General features: G+C 39.6%; 2 protein-coding genes and 1 long non-coding RNA gene across 4 annotated transcripts; 1 reads left to right on the top strand and 2 right to left on the bottom strand.

Moving 5' to 3' along the window:
* Positions 1–173: 173 nt before the first annotated feature.
* On the bottom strand, positions 174–10802 carry pop1 (POP1 homolog, ribonuclease P/MRP subunit). Of its 2 annotated transcripts, none has more exons than XM_059339605.1 (16): positions 10574–10802; positions 10244–10373; positions 9417–9557; positions 8847–9022; positions 8200–8460; positions 7994–8081; positions 7577–7755; positions 7126–7388; positions 6926–7019; positions 6713–6821; positions 6474–6593; positions 4784–4905; positions 4429–4620; positions 3894–4048; positions 2024–2260; positions 174–1356 (listed from the first exon to the last, which is right to left on the bottom strand). In XM_059339605.1, exons 2-16 carry the CDS (start codon positions 10368–10370, stop codon positions 696–698), a joined length of 2925 nt encoding a protein of 974 aa, XP_059195588.1. In that variant the 5' UTR covers positions 10371–10373; positions 10574–10802; the 3' UTR covers positions 174–695. The 2 variants fall into 2 exon arrangements, with proteins under 2 accessions (XP_059195588.1, XP_059195587.1); XM_059339604.1 differs by having other exon boundaries at positions 10589–10801.
* A 132-nt stretch (positions 10803–10934) lies between these two features.
* Positions 10935–16981, top strand: LOC131976536 (2-iminobutanoate/2-iminopropanoate deaminase-like). The gene is made up of 6 exons (XM_059339611.1): positions 10935–11094; positions 12291–12396; positions 12496–12550; positions 12663–12731; positions 14335–14390; positions 14483–16981. Exons 1-6 carry the CDS (start codon positions 10940–10942, stop codon positions 14540–14542), a joined length of 501 nt encoding a protein of 166 aa, XP_059195594.1. The 5' UTR covers positions 10935–10939; the 3' UTR covers positions 14543–16981.
* A 33-nt stretch (positions 16982–17014) lies between these two features.
* Positions 17015–20269, bottom strand: LOC131976537 (uncharacterized). Its single transcript, XR_009394806.1, has 3 exons — positions 20018–20269; positions 18087–18152; positions 17015–17477 (listed from the first exon to the last, which is right to left on the bottom strand). It is a non-coding gene; the product is annotated as an uncharacterized LOC131976537 (long non-coding RNA).
* Positions 20270–20318: the final 49 nt, after the last annotated feature.

Consider the following 20318-nt stretch of genomic DNA (forward strand, 5'->3'; position numbering starts at 1 on the left):
AGCCAGTGTAACTATAAAAAGAATGCAAGTTAAAGTATCAGTTGTTCAACGCATTTACTTATAAGGGACAGGCCTAAATGCATATTTCACTGTTGGAGGTTAAATTACTGAGTGTGCTCTAACACAGACAGAGGATGGTGACAGTAATTGCCCACAAATAAAGTTGTGTCAAGTGCAGTATGGGTATTTTATTAGCTTATGTCCAAACAAACTCTTTTTAATGCAGTGGCATTTTTAAAACAAACTGACAGTTTTCTCAAATTTTAACCCATTCATTTGACTTAAAAAAAAAAAAATTAGAATGCCACTAACAAAAATGCTCCCAGCGTCATTAGCAGTTGATAAAAGAAATCTGTTTTTAACTGATCTATTCATGGAGCATCACTCTTACTAAGGCATCGGTATGAAAACATATGAAAACACAACCAGCCATTCTCAATTGAAATAATAAGGATGCCTCTTTCCACAATAAAATACACAACTAAGTGTTCTCGTTTCAGCACCGTCAGGTAGCCTGTAGTCACATCCCATGCATGCTATTAAGTCTGCAGCCAATATAGACTATCAAGGCACAGGAATCACTCGAAGAAGCTTAATGCAACTCGTTACATATAACTTCTGGCCCTTTGACGACAGGAATCTTTCTTCATTACCCAAGAATTCAGAGCTTTTTGAAAGTTAGGCAGATGTTTCCGTCAGACTTCGATATTGATTTTAGCAAAGCGGTAGTGCAGGGATGTGGGGTTGCGCAGCAGCAGTATTCCTCTGTGTTCCGTCGGCTGGTTGGAAAGGGTGTTAAGGAGACCGGCAACACTGACGAACCCCAGAGCCTCTCCGCAGCCGACAGACAGGGAGAAGTCGCCCTGAGTGACCCAGCCTAGAGTCACCCGGGTGCAGTGAGAAGTAACACTCGGCAGAGGATCTGGCCACAGCCCAATGATGAGGTCAGAGGAGGACTGGGGGGATGATTTGGGGTCTTCAGATGTGGTGGGGTTTGGTTCAGAGGTAGAGGGAAGGTCCGATGCAGCAGCTTTCTTGAGCTCCTTCTTTCGGCGTCTGATTCTACTTTTAAAGTGGTCTCTGTGCGGGGGCTCCTGGGGGCCACTGCTGCAGGGGTTTTTGCTCAGAAGCTTCAGGTCCTCTGCAGTTGGCACACACACCATGGTATGGAGCTCTGGGTTGCCTTTGGACAGTGTTAACAGACGCACCCACACCAGACTCATCCCATGTGATGTGAGAAACAATGTCATAGCTGAATTGTCAAGAGGTGGCACCTGCCCAACACGACACGGCCTTTGACCTTTGGACGTCGTGGGTTTGCACCAAGCAGAGAGCAACCTCAGTGACTTTCTGTTCCTAGGGAGAATAAAAACACACAATATCCATTATGTCATTCATATTGAAAAGAAAAGTTGCATTGGCCCCATTAAGCACCCTGAGAGACATAAAATTTGGTTGAAGCACATTTTTAATTCCTAATGCTGAAAACAAAAAGGCAGCCAATGGACAGTGAAAATCAATCCAATTTTGTTCTCATAAAGTCAGTCATTACTCAAAGCGTGTGTGATGGTTTTATGAGGATAGATGCAACTGTTCTCGTCTACTAATCTCCGTGATGTATTGCTGCAATTTAAGGCTGGATGTACTTTTGGTATTCTCATCAGGGACATTATGATGAAAGGGAGGTAGACTGGGAAACACCATGCATCAAGCCTGTCAAAAGCTGCGCTGGGATCTCTTGATAAAAAATAGCAAAGAAGTGATGATTGGAGCCCAAACCCCCCAAAACAGTGCACATTTCTGCTCAAGGGACCTTTAAAAGTCATCTGCGTTTATATTGTTAGAAGTGTGATTTAGACGTACAGAATGTTAAAAGTCTGAGGGGAGTTTGGTGTAAAATTGCAGTTGGTGTCAATACTGACAAGTTTATCTTCACAAAAAGACGAGGGGTGGAAAAAAAGAAAATATATCTTCAGTACATATCACAAACATGAATATAAATGAAGTAAAGACTAACATTTACCTCAGCACAGTGACGCGGCTCGGAGGCTTTGTTACAGTGATATCTCCATGTGATGTCATCTCCTCCTTCATCAGTGTGTCAGCCTCTGTTGTGGTTTGGGACTGGCGGTCTCCTTTTTTCTCCTCTCCTCTTTTCCTCGTGATGAGCTCCCACTCCTCAGCCAGCTGTTGCCACGGGCAACAGAATGGAGCCAGACAGCCATGTGTAATGTAATTGGTCCTTTTGGCGGGCGGACGCCTACAGAAGAGGGCAGAAGGTCAAACCCTTGTCAAACTGTTGGGGGCAAACCTGCCAATTTATGTAACAAATCATGACTGCTGCGCGGCGGATAGTAGTGGATGAGAAGCACGTAGCCTTATTACCAGCTCGTCTGCACGGTGGGAAAGATCTGCATAATGGAAATTAACTGGGGTCAGAGCTTTAGAGTGCTTTCCTCGACCAAAACCTCTAATCCACTGACATTCTCAACACTTACTTAGGCTGTAGGCTAGTGGATATTATCTTTTCCGAGCAGAGGATTGTACAGTTGTACAGTAACAGAACACTGCAAAGCATTTTATCTTCCAACATAGTCTCATTATCACCGTACTTTATGTTTATTCAGGGGCACAGATGGGATTTTTGAACTGGGGGGGGGGGACCAAAATTAAAATAACATTATACATAAAAATAAAAAGACATAAAATCTATTCACCTACGTTTAGCCAACTTCAGATAAGAGCAAATGGTTTTTATTGTTGTCAGACTACCTACTACTGAACATTACAAAACGATTATCTGCCAAATCTGGGAAAGTCAACAGGCAACAGGTGCAGGATAGCCTACTTACATTGTTTGTTTTATGAAAAAATGCTGAGATTGTTTTTTGTTTCATCATTTTCATCTGTCGTAGTCAGTCTGACTCTAATCACCGCTACCAGTTCCTCTTTAGGACCCTGGGGAGTGAGAGCCGTACCTTATGTGCGTTCAATATACACTGAACGGTGAGTGCTCCCATCGCTTCCCAGCCTGACAAATGTACAACAAAACACATAACTGTTTATGTGAGTGGCAGATAGCATGAATTTTAAGTCGGGCTGGTGAGATTCACCCGACTTTCCGAGTTGGAGATCCGACTTTGGAGGGGTTCTGATTAAAATTTTGACTCGGAGCTTGGAAATTCTGACATTTGTGTACACATTGAATTCACCATCAGCCGTAGCACACAAACACCGGACTCTCTATATACATATATATATATATATATATGTATAGGAGACATATCCAGACATTAGCAGTAACACAATGATGTGGCTCTAGAGCTTGTAGAAAAGCAAACAGGTTCGGAGTTAGTTCGCAAGTTGAACTAACTGCGAACCACATGAGCACTGGCCAGACTCTGGCTCTGAACCTCTGTATGTGCACTGCAATGTAAATTAGAGTAACTATCGGAGCATTAATCCTCTGTTATACCGGCGATGTTTGTTGCCTTATGTAGGAACAGTAGGGGGGACGGATTGGGATCACTATAATCTGGGGGGGTCATATCCCCCCGTCCCTAGATCCATCTGCGCCCATGTGTTTATTTAACTGAAAACACTTTCCCTCAGTCTTAAGGGTAAAGGGTAATTTTAGGTTTGCCAGTGGTTGATTAAAATATATTATTGAAACACATCCATAAAGTAAAATGGACCTTTTATATTCTGGGCAAGTTCTTGAGGTTCTGTTTTCTATCACCAGACTGACATGCTAGTTACATGCCAAAACTGTATCGCAAGATACACAAGAGCTTTGGCAGCACAACACGTCCCCACTGAAAACAGAGATAATAATAATAATCACACACAGCATTACTATTTTTGGTTCCTTTCCTGCTCAGTTTTCAGCTGACCTTTTAAACCTGCCCAGGAGCTCGGCCTCCTGTTCCTCCTGGAAACGAACGCCTGCAGGGCAGTCTGGGTAATCATGAGGAAAGTGTGGGGCTCCTTTATTCTGAGAGTGTTTCAGGCTCATGTTCAGCCCTCCGATGCGGACTCCTCTGTACACCTGGCAGAGGGAGAAACGAGGTAGATATAAGTAAACAGTGGATTTCAGGGAACTTGAAAAATAAAGCAAACCTGAGGGCTTCTGGTCTGCCTTTAAATTTCAAGGTACATTTAACATTTCACAGCGCTCATCAAAACAAAGTGGAACTGCCCCAATACATGGAGGCAAACAAATAATGAAAACATCTTTCACAGAACCTTTCATATTGACATCCACAGTATTATACACTGTATGCATGCAGCCTCAAAGCAAAGCCAGTGAATACCAGGAAACGAACACATTTTGTTTTTAATGAATCCATATCACCCACTTCACCCTTACTGCCAGGAATGAAAAGAATTGTAATTCAATCTTATTAAGCCACAGTCCATGCTACCTACCAGTGGGACCCAGAAGGCCATCCCCCATCCTTTAGGGAGCAGCAGGTCCCATCCAGCACCCCAGCAGCTCATCTCATGTCCCACCTGCTTGCCAGGCTGGTGAACCAGCAGAAGAGGGACTCTGCCCTGCAGGGGAGTGGGGCTCAGCCTGGAGCCTGGCACCAGCACCTCGCTCTTCATACGGTTCAACTCCTGCAAGCAAAGCAAAGAGAACGGCAGAGGTTGGAGCAATATATCCGTTTCCAGAAATAGCAATGCTAAAAGATCGAACAAAGCAATATGAAGCAAGAGTACAATAACGCTTATTGAGAAGAAGTGTTAGGACATATTTGCTAGTTAGAAAATGATAAAGTACCTGCACTGATATCTGGTTATCAGTGACGTTGTCCCTGACAGACTGATCCCATAGGTAACTCTGACAGCATCGTTCTGGTACTCCTCGCAACATCAGCTCCCTCCTCTTCTCCTCGTCCACCTCTGAAACACACAGCACACACATGGAACGCTCCTGTATGTCCCCAAAACTAATGTCAGGAGAGAGATATGAAGCTCTCTGCATCTATCTCATTACCCAACATCCATGTCAATGACAGTTTTATGCTACATTTTCATATTATAAATTCTAGGTGTGGGAATATCGAATATCATGAGTTACCCTGTGATTACAGCTCTACTAAATTCAATACACAGGCAAAAACAAAAATAGCCTCATTTACTGTGTATCACGGTGAATACTGAACATGAGATTTCAAATTTAAACAGGGTTAAAATGCAGCTTTGTCATAGAAAGAAAATATATTAAATGTTTCATGTACAATGTAAATGTTGGATTTTGCAATTTCTTTAAATGCATGTGAAGAAGTGAGACTGACTGATTTAGACCTTCAATAAAGAAATAATTATTTAATGATAAATTTGTTGTAATGGCACAGAGGTATATGGTCAAGTTTGGCTTTTCAGTGATGGACCCACAGATAAAGAAAAGGTTTTTCAGAAAAAAAAAAACATTGAAAAAAGGTTATTCACCATATAAATAATCGCTGTGCCTGTTACAGGTTTACTGTAAAACAACCTGTTGCAGGTTTTACGAAGCATCATTAACCAGGTAACGCAGTAATCTTAGTTCTTTAATTCCATTCACACTTTGGGTAAAATCATGCAGCTGCAAAGTTATTAAGTCCCAATGTATATAAGGTGGTGAGCAGCTGTTAAAAATTGCAAATGTAAATCTTGTGAAAATTAAACTAGAGACACCTCCTGCTGTTCTCCTAATCCTAAGAAAATGTGATGAAATGTGAGGAAGAGACATATCTTATAATAGGTTTTCATCATCTCCTGATTACATGTCACAGATTAGAAGAATAATCCTAGTTATTTTAAAACAAAGCCTTATTATCCTGCCTGTTGCAGCTGCTGATCAAGCTGCTGTTAAAAAACTAATGAAGAGCCAGAAATGTTGAATGTCTATGGTTGATTTTACATGTAAAATGCAAGATTATTTAATTATTAATTATTTATAAATGCGAGACTGCAGATGTGGTTGGTCCAATGGGTCGAATACAAGATGTGTTTGGAGGCGAAGCAATGACATCCTGTTCCTCTGCACTCTGCAATGAGGGGACAAATTGCAAACGTGCAAGCCAAAAACATAAAGGCCCTGGTTGAAATCATCCCCTTTTTTTCAGTATCTCTTCATAGTATGTGAATCAGCTGTTGCCCATCACTGAGGGTGTGTTTGGAGTACAGGGTCCTGCCAGGATTCGAACCTGGAACATCTGCATGGCCAAGCAGAGGCCCCCCGGAGCACAGAACCAGATGTGTACTCACTGAAACAACCTTGTGATCAGAAACAACAAACTGATTCTATCCTCAACTATGGATATGACGTATTTAATGGTTAGGCTTTAGCTGACTTATATTACATCCATCTGCAGGTCCACTTTAGGAAATTGAGGGTGTGAAATGACCAATGACAATCTTGGGTTGTTGTGTGTAAACTATCTCCCCATACTCCTCCACTGTATGTCTGGTAGGTCAGATTTTACCTTGTGGCTGCTTTACACAGGGTAAAGCTTTAACCTTCTTTGTTGGTAAAGTCAGCCTGGGATCATCTACAGTCAGACCCAGCACTGTGCCTGGGGGGAGCTCTCCAGTTGAATAGATGCCTGGATGAATAAAAGTCATTTTTAGATGAAAATGCATGAACCAGGATGCAAGCAGCAAGTACTAGGTGATGAAAAACGACAGAATTTTGATTCACCTCCACAGTAAAATAACAACAGACCTTTCAGTATGTTAAAGACGTCAGCCTGTTGTTGATGCACATTCATCTTGCTCTCGCTTTTGCAGTGCTCAGGCCACCAGAGAGAAGAGGGCTGGGATTTAGTCATTTCCTTAAAGAAATCAAAAACTCATAAAAACACAGTTCTTCAGAGTGACATGCCAGTGTATTTCAGAGGATTTCTGCTCCTCATATTGGTAACAACATAATTCTTACATCACAGTCTGTTGCTGGTTCCATAGTTTCTGCTAGAACAGAATGGGACTGTGGTCCAATCAGGCGATAGCGCACAATCTCCATTGTGAGGTCACTGCAAAAAGTGAAAAACAAAAATGTCAAACAAAACAAGAAAAAATTTGTCAAAGCCATTGTACTCAGTTTGCATCTTTAATAAATTCCCTCCTAACTACACTAACTTTATAACTATTCCATTTGAACTGGACTTCCAAGTAACTGGGGTGGTGGGAGCTCTGGTTCCATCTCCCAGGATTTTCTTGGCAGGAGGTCCACTGGCATCCTTCAACGCTCGCTTTCTCTTGGTTCCAGTTATCTGCTTGGCCTCAGGCTTTGGTTCTGGTTCTAGGGTAGGAACAACCTCAGCAGGTGTCGCCACAGGGGCAGCTGGAGGAAGTACAGCCTCACAACACTGGCACACAGTTTGTAACTCAGGAAGAAGGTCCTGCAAGGAGCACACAGTTACTGCAGTTAATAGTTGATAGTAGTGCTGACTTTGTCTTTCCTTTCACTCATCAGATCTACGAAATTATTTCACCACAAAATTAATTTCTGTTTTTCTGTCTGAATACTTGTCATTTGCCATCATGCACTAGTTAACAATAACCCATCAACCCCTGAAACCACCTGTACCTGTTTGATTGTGGGATGAGCCCAAACCCACAGCTGCCTGTGGGTTGAGCCCGGTGTACGGGGTCTCCAGAGGAAAGTGACAGGGCCCAGGGGCTGCGAGGGGTACTGTCCTGCTCTGTACACCACCACACTGCCCTGTCTCTGCCCCGATAGACACAGTGCTGCAGCAAATGTGGGACCTGGAAACATACACCACTTGCTTGTCATTCCAATTACTTAAACTAAAGTTTTATCATTAAAATCCAATCTGAACTTTGAACTTTCCAAACTTTGATCTAATTGTTCTAATTGATTACTTTGGATCAGATAGTGTGTTTCTTAACAGTGATTACCACTCAGAATTCACAGTCTAAGGATAAATGGAGATATTAAGTCCACATTCACAGTATTTTTAGTTGTGGTAGGGTGTATTCTCACCGGCCTCCTTGCTGGTCAGCTGTGACAGAGAAGCCAACAGCTTGTCTTCCTCTCCCTGTAGCTCTATGCAGCAGTGGTAAGAAAGGTCCTGAGTTGACACAACAAAAAAGCAGTACTTCATTTACTAGCAGACGAATACCGTTAATTACCATCTTAATTTTATCACAAAAAATGAAACAACACAAACACTGATTCTGTAATGTTACCTGTAGCAGGCAGTGGCTGCTCATCGCCCTGTAACAAGGCCGGTAGCATTTGTATGTAGGTCTTTCCCCGAGGCAGTAGCCCCACTTTTTAACCATGTGGAAGCGTTTGGCATGCCAAATATGCGTTTCCAGCCACATGTTCTTCCTCTGGCGACGGTTGAACTCCAGAAGCAGATTCCCATGCCGGCGGCGGGCCTTGCGACTCTTGCTCTTTGCCTGTTCCTTCTTCTTCTTTGAGCCGGCCTGGAGGCTCTTCTCCCGCTGGAGGAGGAAGGAAGCAGAAATGGTAAATGGACTGCACTTATAAAGCGCTTTTCTACTCTTTGTGACAGACAACGCTCATTCATCCATTCTCACACTACCCTAAACCGTGCCACCAGCCTCCATCGGAAAATAAATTAATATAGCGACACAGCATAGGGAACAATTCAGGGTTCAGTATCTTGCCCAAGGATACTTGTAGGCTGCCATGGGATCCGGGTCAGGGATCCAACCACTAACTTTCCGATCAGTGGTCAACCACTCTAACAACTGAGCTACAGTCAAATGCCACTGTACTCAGAGAAGGAGAGTCTGGCTGTGGAACATGAGACATAAAATGTTAAGTCAGACCTTAAGATGTTAAAAAGAAATATTCTGGTCCTTACCATTCTATTGGCCACATCTCTCAATCTGCAAGGGAGCCGCTTGGTGTTGTGGCTCATGGCTCGTCTCCTCATGTGTTTGGGAAGGGCTCCAAACACATGGCAGCTGCCTGTTGTCTTGGTGACAGCTTTCAGCATGGTCCTCACCTCTGCTGCCCTGGCACTGGCAAAAGCCCCAGCTGTGTAGGGATGGGAGTGGACAGGAGGGAGCCACTGATTATTATGATAATAATAATAACAACAATAATCTGACTGTGACACAGCAACTGCAGTATGCTAAATTGGACTAAACTTAATGTCTACTTTAAGGATGAGAGTAAAGACAACAGGTCTGCACCACACTAAAGCAATGGATTAAAACATACAAATCTGATCATTTTACTTGTCTTTTTCTAAAGCCTGCCCAGCAGGATAACAAATGGTGAAAAATAGATCCCAATAACAATTAGAGTGTCTCATTGGACAATCCCACACGATTATGAATTGACTACACATCAATCTTTCAAAACATAACACACCTATTTACAGTATGCATTACAGTCTGACTTTGTAAAATGAGGACAATGTCTTTACCAGTGATGTACTTGGGCATATCCTTGGCGTAGCCTCCACCATCTTTTTGGTGTCCACGGACCCATCCGCTCCGATGGCGAGGGTTCTTTGATCTTTCTGTATGTGAATGGAAGTCGGATGGACCCTCATCACCATGTCCACCTTAAGGTAGATCAATATTTAGTCATTTCAGGGCCATCACTGATGAAAATGAGAACAGTCCAAGGATGGATTACCAACCAGGCAAAACAGACCACTGCCCTGAGGCCACAGACAGGGGTGCTAGTCCCTACATTTGTGAATAAAGCATGAGAAAAACAGAAATGATAAGGGTGCTAAAGTGAGTCCTGCACTGTATATTTACATATTCCTGTGGTTCTGAGCCCTATGTCAAAATCTACATTTTATACCTTGAATATTCCCCTTGTTAATGTGATTACACAATACTAGCATATTACTAAACAAATGTGTATTTAAGTGGAGTTTTTTCTAAAGCTCTCAGGCAACTGACGGACATGTACTGAACCTGGAATAGATTTTTATTACAACTTAGATGCCCACGAAATTCACCTAGAACCCCTCTAATGAGTTAATTCGACTGTTAATGTTGCATCATTAACGTCATTATTCCCTTTAGATAACCCCTGCCTCTACAAGCAGGCTTGGAGAAGTTGAAGTCAGCAAAATTGGAGCTGACAGGGAGTGTGTCCTGTATATAATAGTGAGAGATAGTAAGAATTACAGAGACAACCAGATATTCAAATGCATGATGGTGTCACACCCTGGAAGAGGCGTATAGAGAAAGAACAACAGCAGACCATTACAGATAAGAAGGGATGGCGTAGTACCGGTGACAGGAGTGTCTCCTCCGTTCTGTGTGCTGCTCTCCACATTATGGGGAGAAGATGGATACTGAACACTGGCAGGCTGGTTTCTCATCTTCTTCTCCCGCATCTTCACTTTAGCTGAAGACATTTTCTATAGAAAACAGGAGGGCAGGTTTTAGACGCCAGCTGACAGACAGGAAAGCTGACACCTCAAAAATCTACATGACTTTCCAAAAATCGCTATTGCTAACATTAGCTAGCTAGCTGGATAGTTTACTTCACGTTATATCGACGTGTTCATTTAACAGAAACATAAACACAATATATATAATTAAAGCACAGAATGGTTACATAGCATGTGGTCACCTCCAGATTCCCCAGTCTTATTGTACGTCAGAAACCTTTGTTCAAAATATAGGCGTCCTCTCCTTTTCCAGTTTGCTACCATGTGAGTTTTCCTCACGCTGTTTGACGTAATGTTTGCTTCCGGATACGTGGTGTCCATGGGATTTGTAGTGTATCGGCGCAACTAAAAGTTATACTGCCAACCAACCGCAATTTTTCTTGAAACCAATTTCTCTTTTTCATTACTTGTAATAAATTGACCACACAATATTTCAATGATATGTCTGCACTCGTACAAACATGGGAAATAAAAAGCGTTTCTGCGCGTCTAAAACGTCATTTACAGTAAGGCAGCTCTCGTTACGTCATCCAATGCTCTTGCAGACTTTCTCCTTGCTAGCAGCTCTGTGGCCACAGCACTTTACCTGGTTTCATTCTGGTTTCATTACATTCATAATAAAAATGGCTGCATTGATCAGAAGGATTATCAGCACAACAAAAGCTCCTGCTGCTATCGGCCCGTACAGGTGAGGAGAGCGTTGAAGTTGGACCGAGGTGAAGCTGGCACGCAGTAACAGTCAAAATAACATTCATAGACCACATGTTAACAGTTTTATAATCAGGGTTGACAACTGGCTGAATTGAGACTTCATCTTGTGCACATTTTATTGGTTCATGTGTGTGTATTGTATTCATATTCATGTGAACTGTAGACTGTAAGTGCAGTTAAGTACACTTTTAAATACTTGTACTTGAGTATTTCCATAATATCTTAAATGTATTAACAGCTTTAGATTATAAATACAAAATAAAACTCATATGTTTGCTGACATTATGTGTTATTATAGATCAAACTACCCAGTAGTAGACTACATAAGTAATTAAAATTAGCTCCCCCTTGATAAGCAATAACTAAAATCCAATACCTGGCCTAGGTAGCTAATAATATAGGCCTCATAATTCTAAAACAGTGAGACTTAAGTTAATTAATGGTCATACTTTTGTACTTTACTAGAGTAATTTTAATGCAGTAGTCTGTTGATTTTTTTTAGATTTCTGTCGCTCACAACTTTCTGATACTGATCATGCATCTTTATGTTATATTGCATTGTGGAGAGAAGAGAGTTGTGACTATATATTCTCCTCAACATAATCAAACAGTTGTGTTTTAGGGTGCATTGGGAATTCCACCTTGTTTTCCAGTAGTGCTTGGAGGAGGTAGGGTAATCACTCAATGAAATGTGCTTGGGAGCAAAGTGCAAGTTTTTTGGATCGCTCTTTAAACTTTGAAAACCAATGAAAGGCTTACCTATTAAGATCAACAGCCAACTCTGCTCATAATTTAGTGTTAGAAGTTTCCTCAATGCACTTCTCTTCAATAAGTTTAGTGTGACTTTGCATTCATACATTTTTGTCAATTTTACAGCTTCTGCAGCTAGACTTGCAGTTGTAAAACTACATAAACTCTGGGAGGTGATAAGAGTAAAGCAACTGAAAGGATACTTAAATAATGAAAAATATAAACTACAACACTACATACAAATACAAAGACCTTTATTAGCCCAACTGTATGCATTTTCAGTACATTTGGAAATTAACAAAATGTCTGAAATTACTTAAATTTTTCACATTTTCTGAAAGACAGCCTTTGATCCCATATAGACGATATTGTGTGTGTGTGTGTGTGTGTGTGTGTGTGTGTGTGTGTGTGTGTTTGTCACAGTCAAGCAGTGGTGGTAGATCGGACCATGTACATCTCAGGACAGCTGGGGATGGATCCTGCCAGTGGACAGTTGGTGGAAGGGGGTGTTCAGGCTCAAACCAAACAGGTGACCCATGATAACAAAAATTCAGTCTCATTTCTCAGCTTGTCTCACAAATGACCAAATCAGAATAAATGACTACATTTGGAAATTCTCCTTCCCCAGGCTCTTGTGAATATGGGTGAAATCCTTAAAGCTGCTGGCTGTGGTTATGAGAATGGTGAGAAAAACTTTACTATCTGAAAAGCATTGCATTTTTTACTTGATCACTTTAAACTTAACATTTGTTTAATCTCAGGTCTTAACATACATTTTGTCATTGCTTCCCGCAGTTGTCAAAACCACAGTGCTCCTAGCTGACATGAATGACTTTACGAATGTCAACGATGTTTACAAGCAGTGTAAGTATCATCCATTCCTGCTGAGCCATGGTGTTAAACTTGCAATACAGACTTTTCCACTGGGTGTCAGCACAATCCAGGGAACCTGCGTTAACCAGGCACACATACTTGTTATTAAAGACGTCACTTTCACTTGATTGTCTTGAAGCTTCCTAAGTAATCACTACTTTTGTGCATAATGGCTTTACTCTTTACATGATTAATTAGTTACCTTTTTTGACTGCTCATCTATATTTATATAGCCTATTCATTCACTGTAAATGCTTTAACAATAAATTAAGCAATCTTAGGCTACTACTACTACAAACCTTATTTTGAAGAAGGGGGGAAACGTAATAAAAGCAGAATGCAATGATTTGCAAAAAAAATTTGCGACCTACATTCATTTGAATACTGTACAAAGTCTAATCTAATGCTCAAACTGGGATACTTTTGTATTTTTGTAAATATATAAACTCAATCTGTATTTTATGCATTCTGTATTAAGTTGTGTTTTATATTGCGGCCGAACATTTTTTAGAATGAGGGCTGTATGTTTGTCTGGCCACATCTTAATAATAACTGTCATCCTTGAATTTACCTCTTTATATTGTTATCGACATATGCCAAGAAAGTACACTCAGAGGTATGAAACAAATGTATAGAAACAAGCTAACCGGTGCAGGGACTGCTGACGTTTGCTGAGTCACTAAGCAGAGTGAAACCTGAGCTGCTGCTGCTGCGAGTGGTTTTAGCCTTAAAGCAAATGTTAGACAGCATGCCACAGCTGATCTTCCACAGATGCCCAAAAAGACCTTTAACTGTAATTACAGAGCCTGCATGGGGACCTACAAATATTCAATATATTTCAAATCATTACTTTTGTATTATAATATTAAGCTATATATATATATATATATATATATATATTGCAATTATAATATTAAGCAATATATATATACATATTATAATATTATGCAATATATATATATATATATATATATATATATATATATATATATATATACATATATATTGCATAATATTATAATACAAAAGTAATGATTTGGATTTTCTGTTGATAAGTTTGAGTTCCAATTCCAATTGCATTATAATCTTGTAAAATATATATTAATATGAGGGTAAATTGTACTTTGTTTGCAGAGGATGATCATTAGTTAAACTGTGACTTTCTCAAGATTTTTCATTAACTCTTACCTGACTCTCAACAGCAGTGAAATTCATACTCAGATCGTTTAGTAAAGCTGAAGTACTGATACCACAATGTGAAAACACTCTGCTGAAATATTACGTATGTGTACTTAAAGTAACAATAAGAAATACTTATCCTCTGTGTTGTCCCTTTTATAAACTTTTTGATTGCATTTTCCAGCTGATCCAGTAGGACTTTTTAAGAGTTTACTTAGCTTAAGAAGTTTTTCCTAAACATTTAAAATCACCACATCTGGAGATACATGGTTTTCACAAAAATGCCATGCTGTCTGATTTTTACCAAAGGAACAAATTGTGCCTCATGTTTGGAGTCCTTGGAGTATTTTCTGTTTTATTTAACAACAAGATGTTTAAATATGTGTTTAAATGTATATATATATATGCTCTCTAGTCTTCAGCACTAACTACCCAGCCAGAGCTGCCTACCAGGTTGCTGCTCTCCCCAGAGTAAGTATTGATGCATGTTTCCATTGATTCTGTAGTAGATTAAAACAAACTGAAATCTGTCATATGTGTTGTCGGTCTGTCTTTTTGTCTAGGGTGGGCTGGTTGAGATTGAAGCAGTTGCTGTATTGGGCCCTCTAACCAATGCTTCCTAAGAAGCACATCTATCAAAAAATAAAAACTGGAAACCCATGATCACTGAAAATAAAGTATGTGCCTTTTTTGTAGTGCAGTTAAGAGCTGATAAAACAAAAATCCTAATTTCTATTGTAGATATATTTGTAGAGCATAAAAACACTTAATGTTGTCCTTAACATTTGGTGGGTCGCCCTGCAGACTGACGGCAGTGAGGATCAGTACACTTTCCCTTCTCATTAACATTGATGAGACATGTTTGGAGACAACGCTGCCTTTCAAATTCCTCTCTGCTCACATTTCACTGACAATAGCTGAAATCTATCTAATCTGGTTAGCTCTTATTGAATTACACTTCCAGCTATGTTGTCACCTGACATGCTCATAGCAGTGTATCCTCTCTCAATGTGCCAGAGGATGAATGATCAAATATGCCTGAATAATAAATGTTTTTAATTTGCTTAAATGTCAATTTGTGTCCTTGACATGAAGAATATGTAGATCGTCACTTTGTGATATGTGTCTTGTTCTTCCTCCTTAATTAGTGCTTGTATTAGTTTTTGTATAATGCATATCCCTTGAAACCTTCAGGGTTGGAAAGGATTTATACACAGACAATATGAATCATGGGTATCATCATTTGGATTGTAGTATGAAAATATTGTTGCATTTATTTGACCTGACATTTAAACCAACTGAAATAGTTCCCAGAGAAATACTAACGCAAACCTTCATTCTTACTGTACACATCCTGAAAAACATGTGTTCATTGTCAATGCTTCATCAACTCTGGAGCCAAGGTTGTATAACTGGGATATGTTACCGCATGCCGTGGTAGGCTGGGAATCCACATGGTGTTATTCCAGCTGAACAACACATCAGCTGATTAAAATGATTAGCTCCTCCCGTCTAGTTTAAAGCAATTGATTAAATCTTCATTGTTCAATTTGCCCGCAAAGGATATACAGTCATGGAAAAAATGATTAGACCAGCCTTTTCTTCAATTTCTTGTTCTTGTTCATATCTAGCCATTTTCTATGATTTTCTTGATAATAACCAAATCATTATCAAGAAAACCATGGAAAATGGCTAGATATCAGCTCTTAAATTTAACTCATTTGAGCTATTTTCTTTATCATTATATTTGTCAAAACAAATGTACCTTTAGTAGTACCAGGCATTAAAATGAACAATGAAATTTTTTTCCATGACTGTACATTTAAACAAAAGAATATATTTTCTCCAGCTTCACACACTGCATTATGTGTACGGTACAGTATGGTAATGGGCAAGTTTAAGTGAGTGAAATAGAGAAGCTGATCACGCTCTCCTAAAAATGTATTTTAAATTATGCGTGGGCGAGCCAAGGCATGTTTAGTACACATAATGAATAACTTAAATCACCAGGCACTACTTTCAAATTTTGTGAGGGGGACAGGACTGAAAAAACATCATAGTGTAATGGATAGTTAATGTAGTTGTTTACCAGTAATTGTTCCTAAATCAACCTTCCTGAAACACTTGTTTATGTCTCACTTTAAAAAGTTGGGAGACTTTATGACTAAATGTCAGTCATGTACCTTTGGATTATGTAAGTGGCCTACTGTCATTCAGCAAGTTTTATGAAATATACAAGGGTATGAGAAGCTAAAATAGTCTTTAAACAAACATTAGTGAGTAAAACTTTATTCTGTACACTAGGTTAGCAGAATCATAAACAAAGTTCAGAAAAAGAATATATTACAGAGAAAGAAACAGATGAAAAAAGACATCAGACATCAAAACAGATTTTGTTCCCACAACATTCATCACACAATTCAAATCACTTTCTATTACCTTTACACTTAACATAGAATTTAGAACTAACGATAATTTAAAAATCAAGTTCTAGGTGATCTCTTACTGTGCTACACATGTAATGCACTCAAACCAAAACCAAGGTGCATATGACATCAGTGTTGCCTTATGAGGCCTTTTAGTTTACAGTTGGAAACACCTTTATTTTCAGGAGAAGAATATGAACATCTGCCAGCTACAGTGCAGCTGCACAGAATGGCTTCATGGAACAACAGGATGACATATCAATACTTTATCATCTGCATCCTCAACCTGGCAATGATTCATTAAGTCATTATTAATCTTTGTATCTGGTCATCTGCATGCATTTTTTTCTTTAAGCAAAGCAAAAAAATCTATTTTATTCAGGATTTTTTCTTTGAAATCAATAGTGATATCAAAAAGTATTTAAGGAATTTACAGTAGTGCTTATCAGTATAACACTGTACACTCTGTTACTCAACATTTAGTACGGTCATTCCTATTAGAACATCATTAGAAAGGCTGTAATCCAATGTGTAAATACCAAACAAATGTGGAATTATGGCAGAATTTAGACTTCATAAAGCCTAAAGATCAATCTGTGAAATGTGTTTTAAATAGGTGATAACAATTAAACAGTGTAAACTTAGCAAGTGTGTTGTTCATCTGTCCAGTTTGGTGTTTTTGCATAACTTTATTCACAGTTGTGTTTGGCTTTTATTCCTCATAAGCAGCTATTTTAAATAGTCAAGGATTTACTAAGCAAGCATCCTCCCCTAGTTCATCACACTGTCACAACAAGAGTTCTCAGATTTCACAAAATATTGCACCCTCTTGTTTCATCTAACCCGTCCTATGTGTTTTTATAGCATTTCCTTGCATAGGCCTGCATGTAGAGTATGTGGCTCCAGGCACTTAAGGTCTCAATAGAAAAAAAATGTATAAAGGTTTATATTTACAAACGTAGGAAAAATGACATGTTAAGGCACCATGCACATTAATGTATCTGGTGTACAGTTTGGTCAGCGCTGATGACAATACTGAAAATTGCATTTATTGCTTTGTCTTGTTTTTTTCTTCCAGTTTCCACACAATGGTAGCTTTGGGGGTTTTCTCATTTTGGTGTACCTCTTCTCTCTGAAAGAAGAAAGGGAATAGAGTTAGACAATCCAAAAACAGACTTCCACTATTTATATTCCGTGTTTTAATTACAGTACGTTTGTCAGAGTTAGCAAACATATAAACAATATTCAACTTTTTTTTAATGTTTTTCCAAAATTCACTCTACTCTGATATGGAAGCCCATGTCTGTCATTGTGATTTTAAAAAGCCTAAAAAAAGTAATTGAGCAACTTTCTCAAAATAATGACTTAGTATTTTTAACATAATGACATTGGAGGAACTTTCTGATGGTAATAAAAACATATTTCAAAATAATGACATAGTATCTTAAAATCAATATGTAAACAGTATCTCTAACTCATTATTTTGACAAAGTTTCTAATTGTAATGACTTACGGGATGTTTTTTTTTTAAAAAGGCAAAATTTTTACCTTTTCCTTTTACTGGTGAAAATGGGTTTCCATACCATCACCAACCACCACTAAACATTTTGGGTTTTTTTGCCCCCAAAAAGTGGTTTATAGGAACTGTACATTCACAGGAGAATATTCAGTACACTGTATACTGAATTGAACCTGCATCATTGTTGTTCGATTTTAGTGTGATCTGCAAGTGTGCACTTACTGACTCAGTCTTCCTTTTTGGCTGTTACACTCTCTGTACCCTCAGAGGCAGCAGTTGGAGTCACCACTGTACACACACAATGAGAAAAATCAATGATACGATACAAGCCATATTTGGGACATTTTGAGCTTGTTAAACACATGACTTTACCATGACGAAACTAAAGACATACTGTAACAAAACACCACAGGGAGAAAAGTGAAGAGCTAACATTCACTAGTCACATCTGGTTCTGCTGGTCTGGTGTACAACTGATTTACCTGGCTTCTGAGCACACACTATACTGTATAGTAATTGGTCTGGCATGCACACAGCCCACATAGCCTCCAGAGAAAAACTCTCATAAATGTTATGTAATATGTCTTTCACACCAGACCAGTATTCTACACGTGGTGCCTGGAGGGGCGTCTCTTCCCTAAAAGTACAGCATGTTCTCTGAGAGTCAAGACTGGGGTGCAGGAGGTACTGAAAACCACAAACTCTGTTCCTTAACAAGGCAACTGACCACTAGAGCTCCTGTGCATTTAATGAGTTAACACTTTACAATTTGCACAGATTTTAACTTGTTTCAGTAGTCATTACTTTCTAAATGAAGTCAGTAATTGTAGACAGTCTGTATACGTTGGGAATTTAACAGATTGTGGCTAAGAATGTAAAAAGTGCATCTGTGCCTGTATCTGTCTTATTAGCTTCACATAAATTGACATCACTACAGCATACTCATTCAATTAAACTGATGTAATAGGGTAAAGTTTATCAGTAATCACAAACACGAGATTACTGAAAGAAATTCTGAGCCCTGAAATTATTTTTATTATTTTCAATAAAGACTGGAATGCAGTCAGACCTGCATAGAGCATTTAAATTGTCTTACGTAATTCGAAGCAGCAGGGCATGATTATTCTGTAGTCAGTTCACAATAGAGTACAATGAGTGAGAGTTGCGTGACTGGATCTCTTGTGCTGACAACATGCTCCTCTTATAATCGACACACTCAAGACAGGCCTTCATTTCTCACTCAGTGTGTGTGGCTGCTTTCTGTTTCTCACACTGTTATCTGTTCGGCTTCACGGCCCAACAATATCCTGTTCATCCTGTCAGCTCCAACCAATCACAGGAGTACAGACAAGAACCTATGTGAGGGATTGTTGATTACAAGAACGGTTGAATGGTTCACTGAGTTTGGTGTTTTCAACCATATGTGTGTTGGATACCCGCTTGGTTACCAGTGGCAGCACCTCAAAGGGGATTGCCATACGTGTAACAAAAAGATAAACTAGCTTGTTTGACTGGTGAAGGAACATTAATTGTTTACCTGGATGTAAACAAAATCTTATCTATGTGCACATTACTGACTTTTTCCATCTTTGCTCACCTCTTTCTGCTTGTATGCACATGCTTAGTGCCTAATGCATGTTTGCATTCCCTGCTATGTCAGCCAGTGGCAACGCTACACTCTTTGACCTCCACCCAAAACCTGTCAGCCCTCCAATCTGTCAGTGGTGGTGGATCATGTCTTATCAAGCAGGTTAATACATGGTTTGACGTGTTAAAGTCAAAACTATCATGACAGTTTGTCAGGAAACAAGTCTGCCTTTAATCAAGTAAATCACTGAGCCATTCATTCCCTCAAGGCATAAATAACTCTCCTAAACAATGGCAGCTATCATTAGCTCTAATCTTTTAATGATCCTTCTAGACAAAATGTGACCATGCCACATTGCAGTGTGTCAATTAGCAGGTGTAGATTGGAAATGAAAATTAGTTTTAATTAGCTAGCTATATATTCTGTTGTGGAAAGTAAAAACTAAACAGTAACTAAAAAAAGGAGGAGTTGTTTTTTCTTATTTGACTGTGCAAAGACAATCATGTAAAATTAATATCAAGATAAGATAGAGAGCGATAATGAGGTTTTAGTCAGGGATTCATACCTTCAGCTGATGCTGGGGGTGCTTCAGCTGGGGTGGGCGCAACCACAGGAGCTACTGCCTCCTGGACCGGCTGAGCAGTCTGAGGCTCAAGTTGGGCCTCAACAGTGATAACTGGAGATAAAGGAGGCATCTCTGGAATAGTTGCTGCAGCAATCTTTATATCTATAAGAGCCTGTGCTGCCTCTATGGATGCTGATGATGCTGCTGAAGCCTCACTTTGTGCTGGTGCTGCAGCCTCACTTGGTGCTAATACTGGTGCTGCAGCCTCACCAGGGGGTGCTGGTGCTGCTGCTGGTGCTGC

The sequence above is a fragment of the Centropristis striata genome, chromosome 8 (assembly GCF_030273125.1).
Source record: "Centropristis striata isolate RG_2023a ecotype Rhode Island chromosome 8, C.striata_1.0, whole genome shotgun sequence".
Lineage (NCBI taxonomy): Eukaryota > Metazoa > Chordata > Actinopteri > Perciformes > Serranidae > Centropristis > Centropristis striata.

What these genes read in the sequence shown, in the direction of transcription:
- LOC131976536 (XM_059339611.1), top strand. Translation starts at nt 10,940, where the DNA reads ATGCTCTTGCAGACTTTCTCCTTGCTAGCAGCTCTGTGGCCACAGCAC. An exon ending in TGGCTGTGGTTATGAGAATG is followed by an intron (nt 12,551 to 12,662) that starts GTGAGAAAAACT and finishes TGCTTCCCGCAG; the next exon opens with TTGTCAAAACCACAGTGCTC. An exon ending in AGGTTGCTGCTCTCCCCAGA is followed by an intron (nt 14,391 to 14,482) that starts GTAAGTATTGAT and finishes CTTTTTGTCTAG; the next exon opens with GGTGGGCTGGTTGAGATTGA.
- pop1 (XM_059339605.1), bottom strand. Translation starts at nt 10,370, where the DNA reads ATGTCTTCAGCTAAAGTGAAGATGCGGGAGAAGAAGATGAGAAACCAG. An exon ending in AACCAGCAACAGACTGTGAT is followed by an intron (nt 6,822 to 6,925) that starts GTAAGAATTATG and finishes GATTTCTTTAAG; the next exon opens with GAAATGACTAAATCCCAGCC. An exon ending in ATAACCAGATATCAGTGCAG is followed by an intron (nt 4,621 to 4,783) that starts GTACTTTATCAT and finishes CTTTGCTTGCAG; the next exon opens with GAGTTGAACCGTATGAAGAG.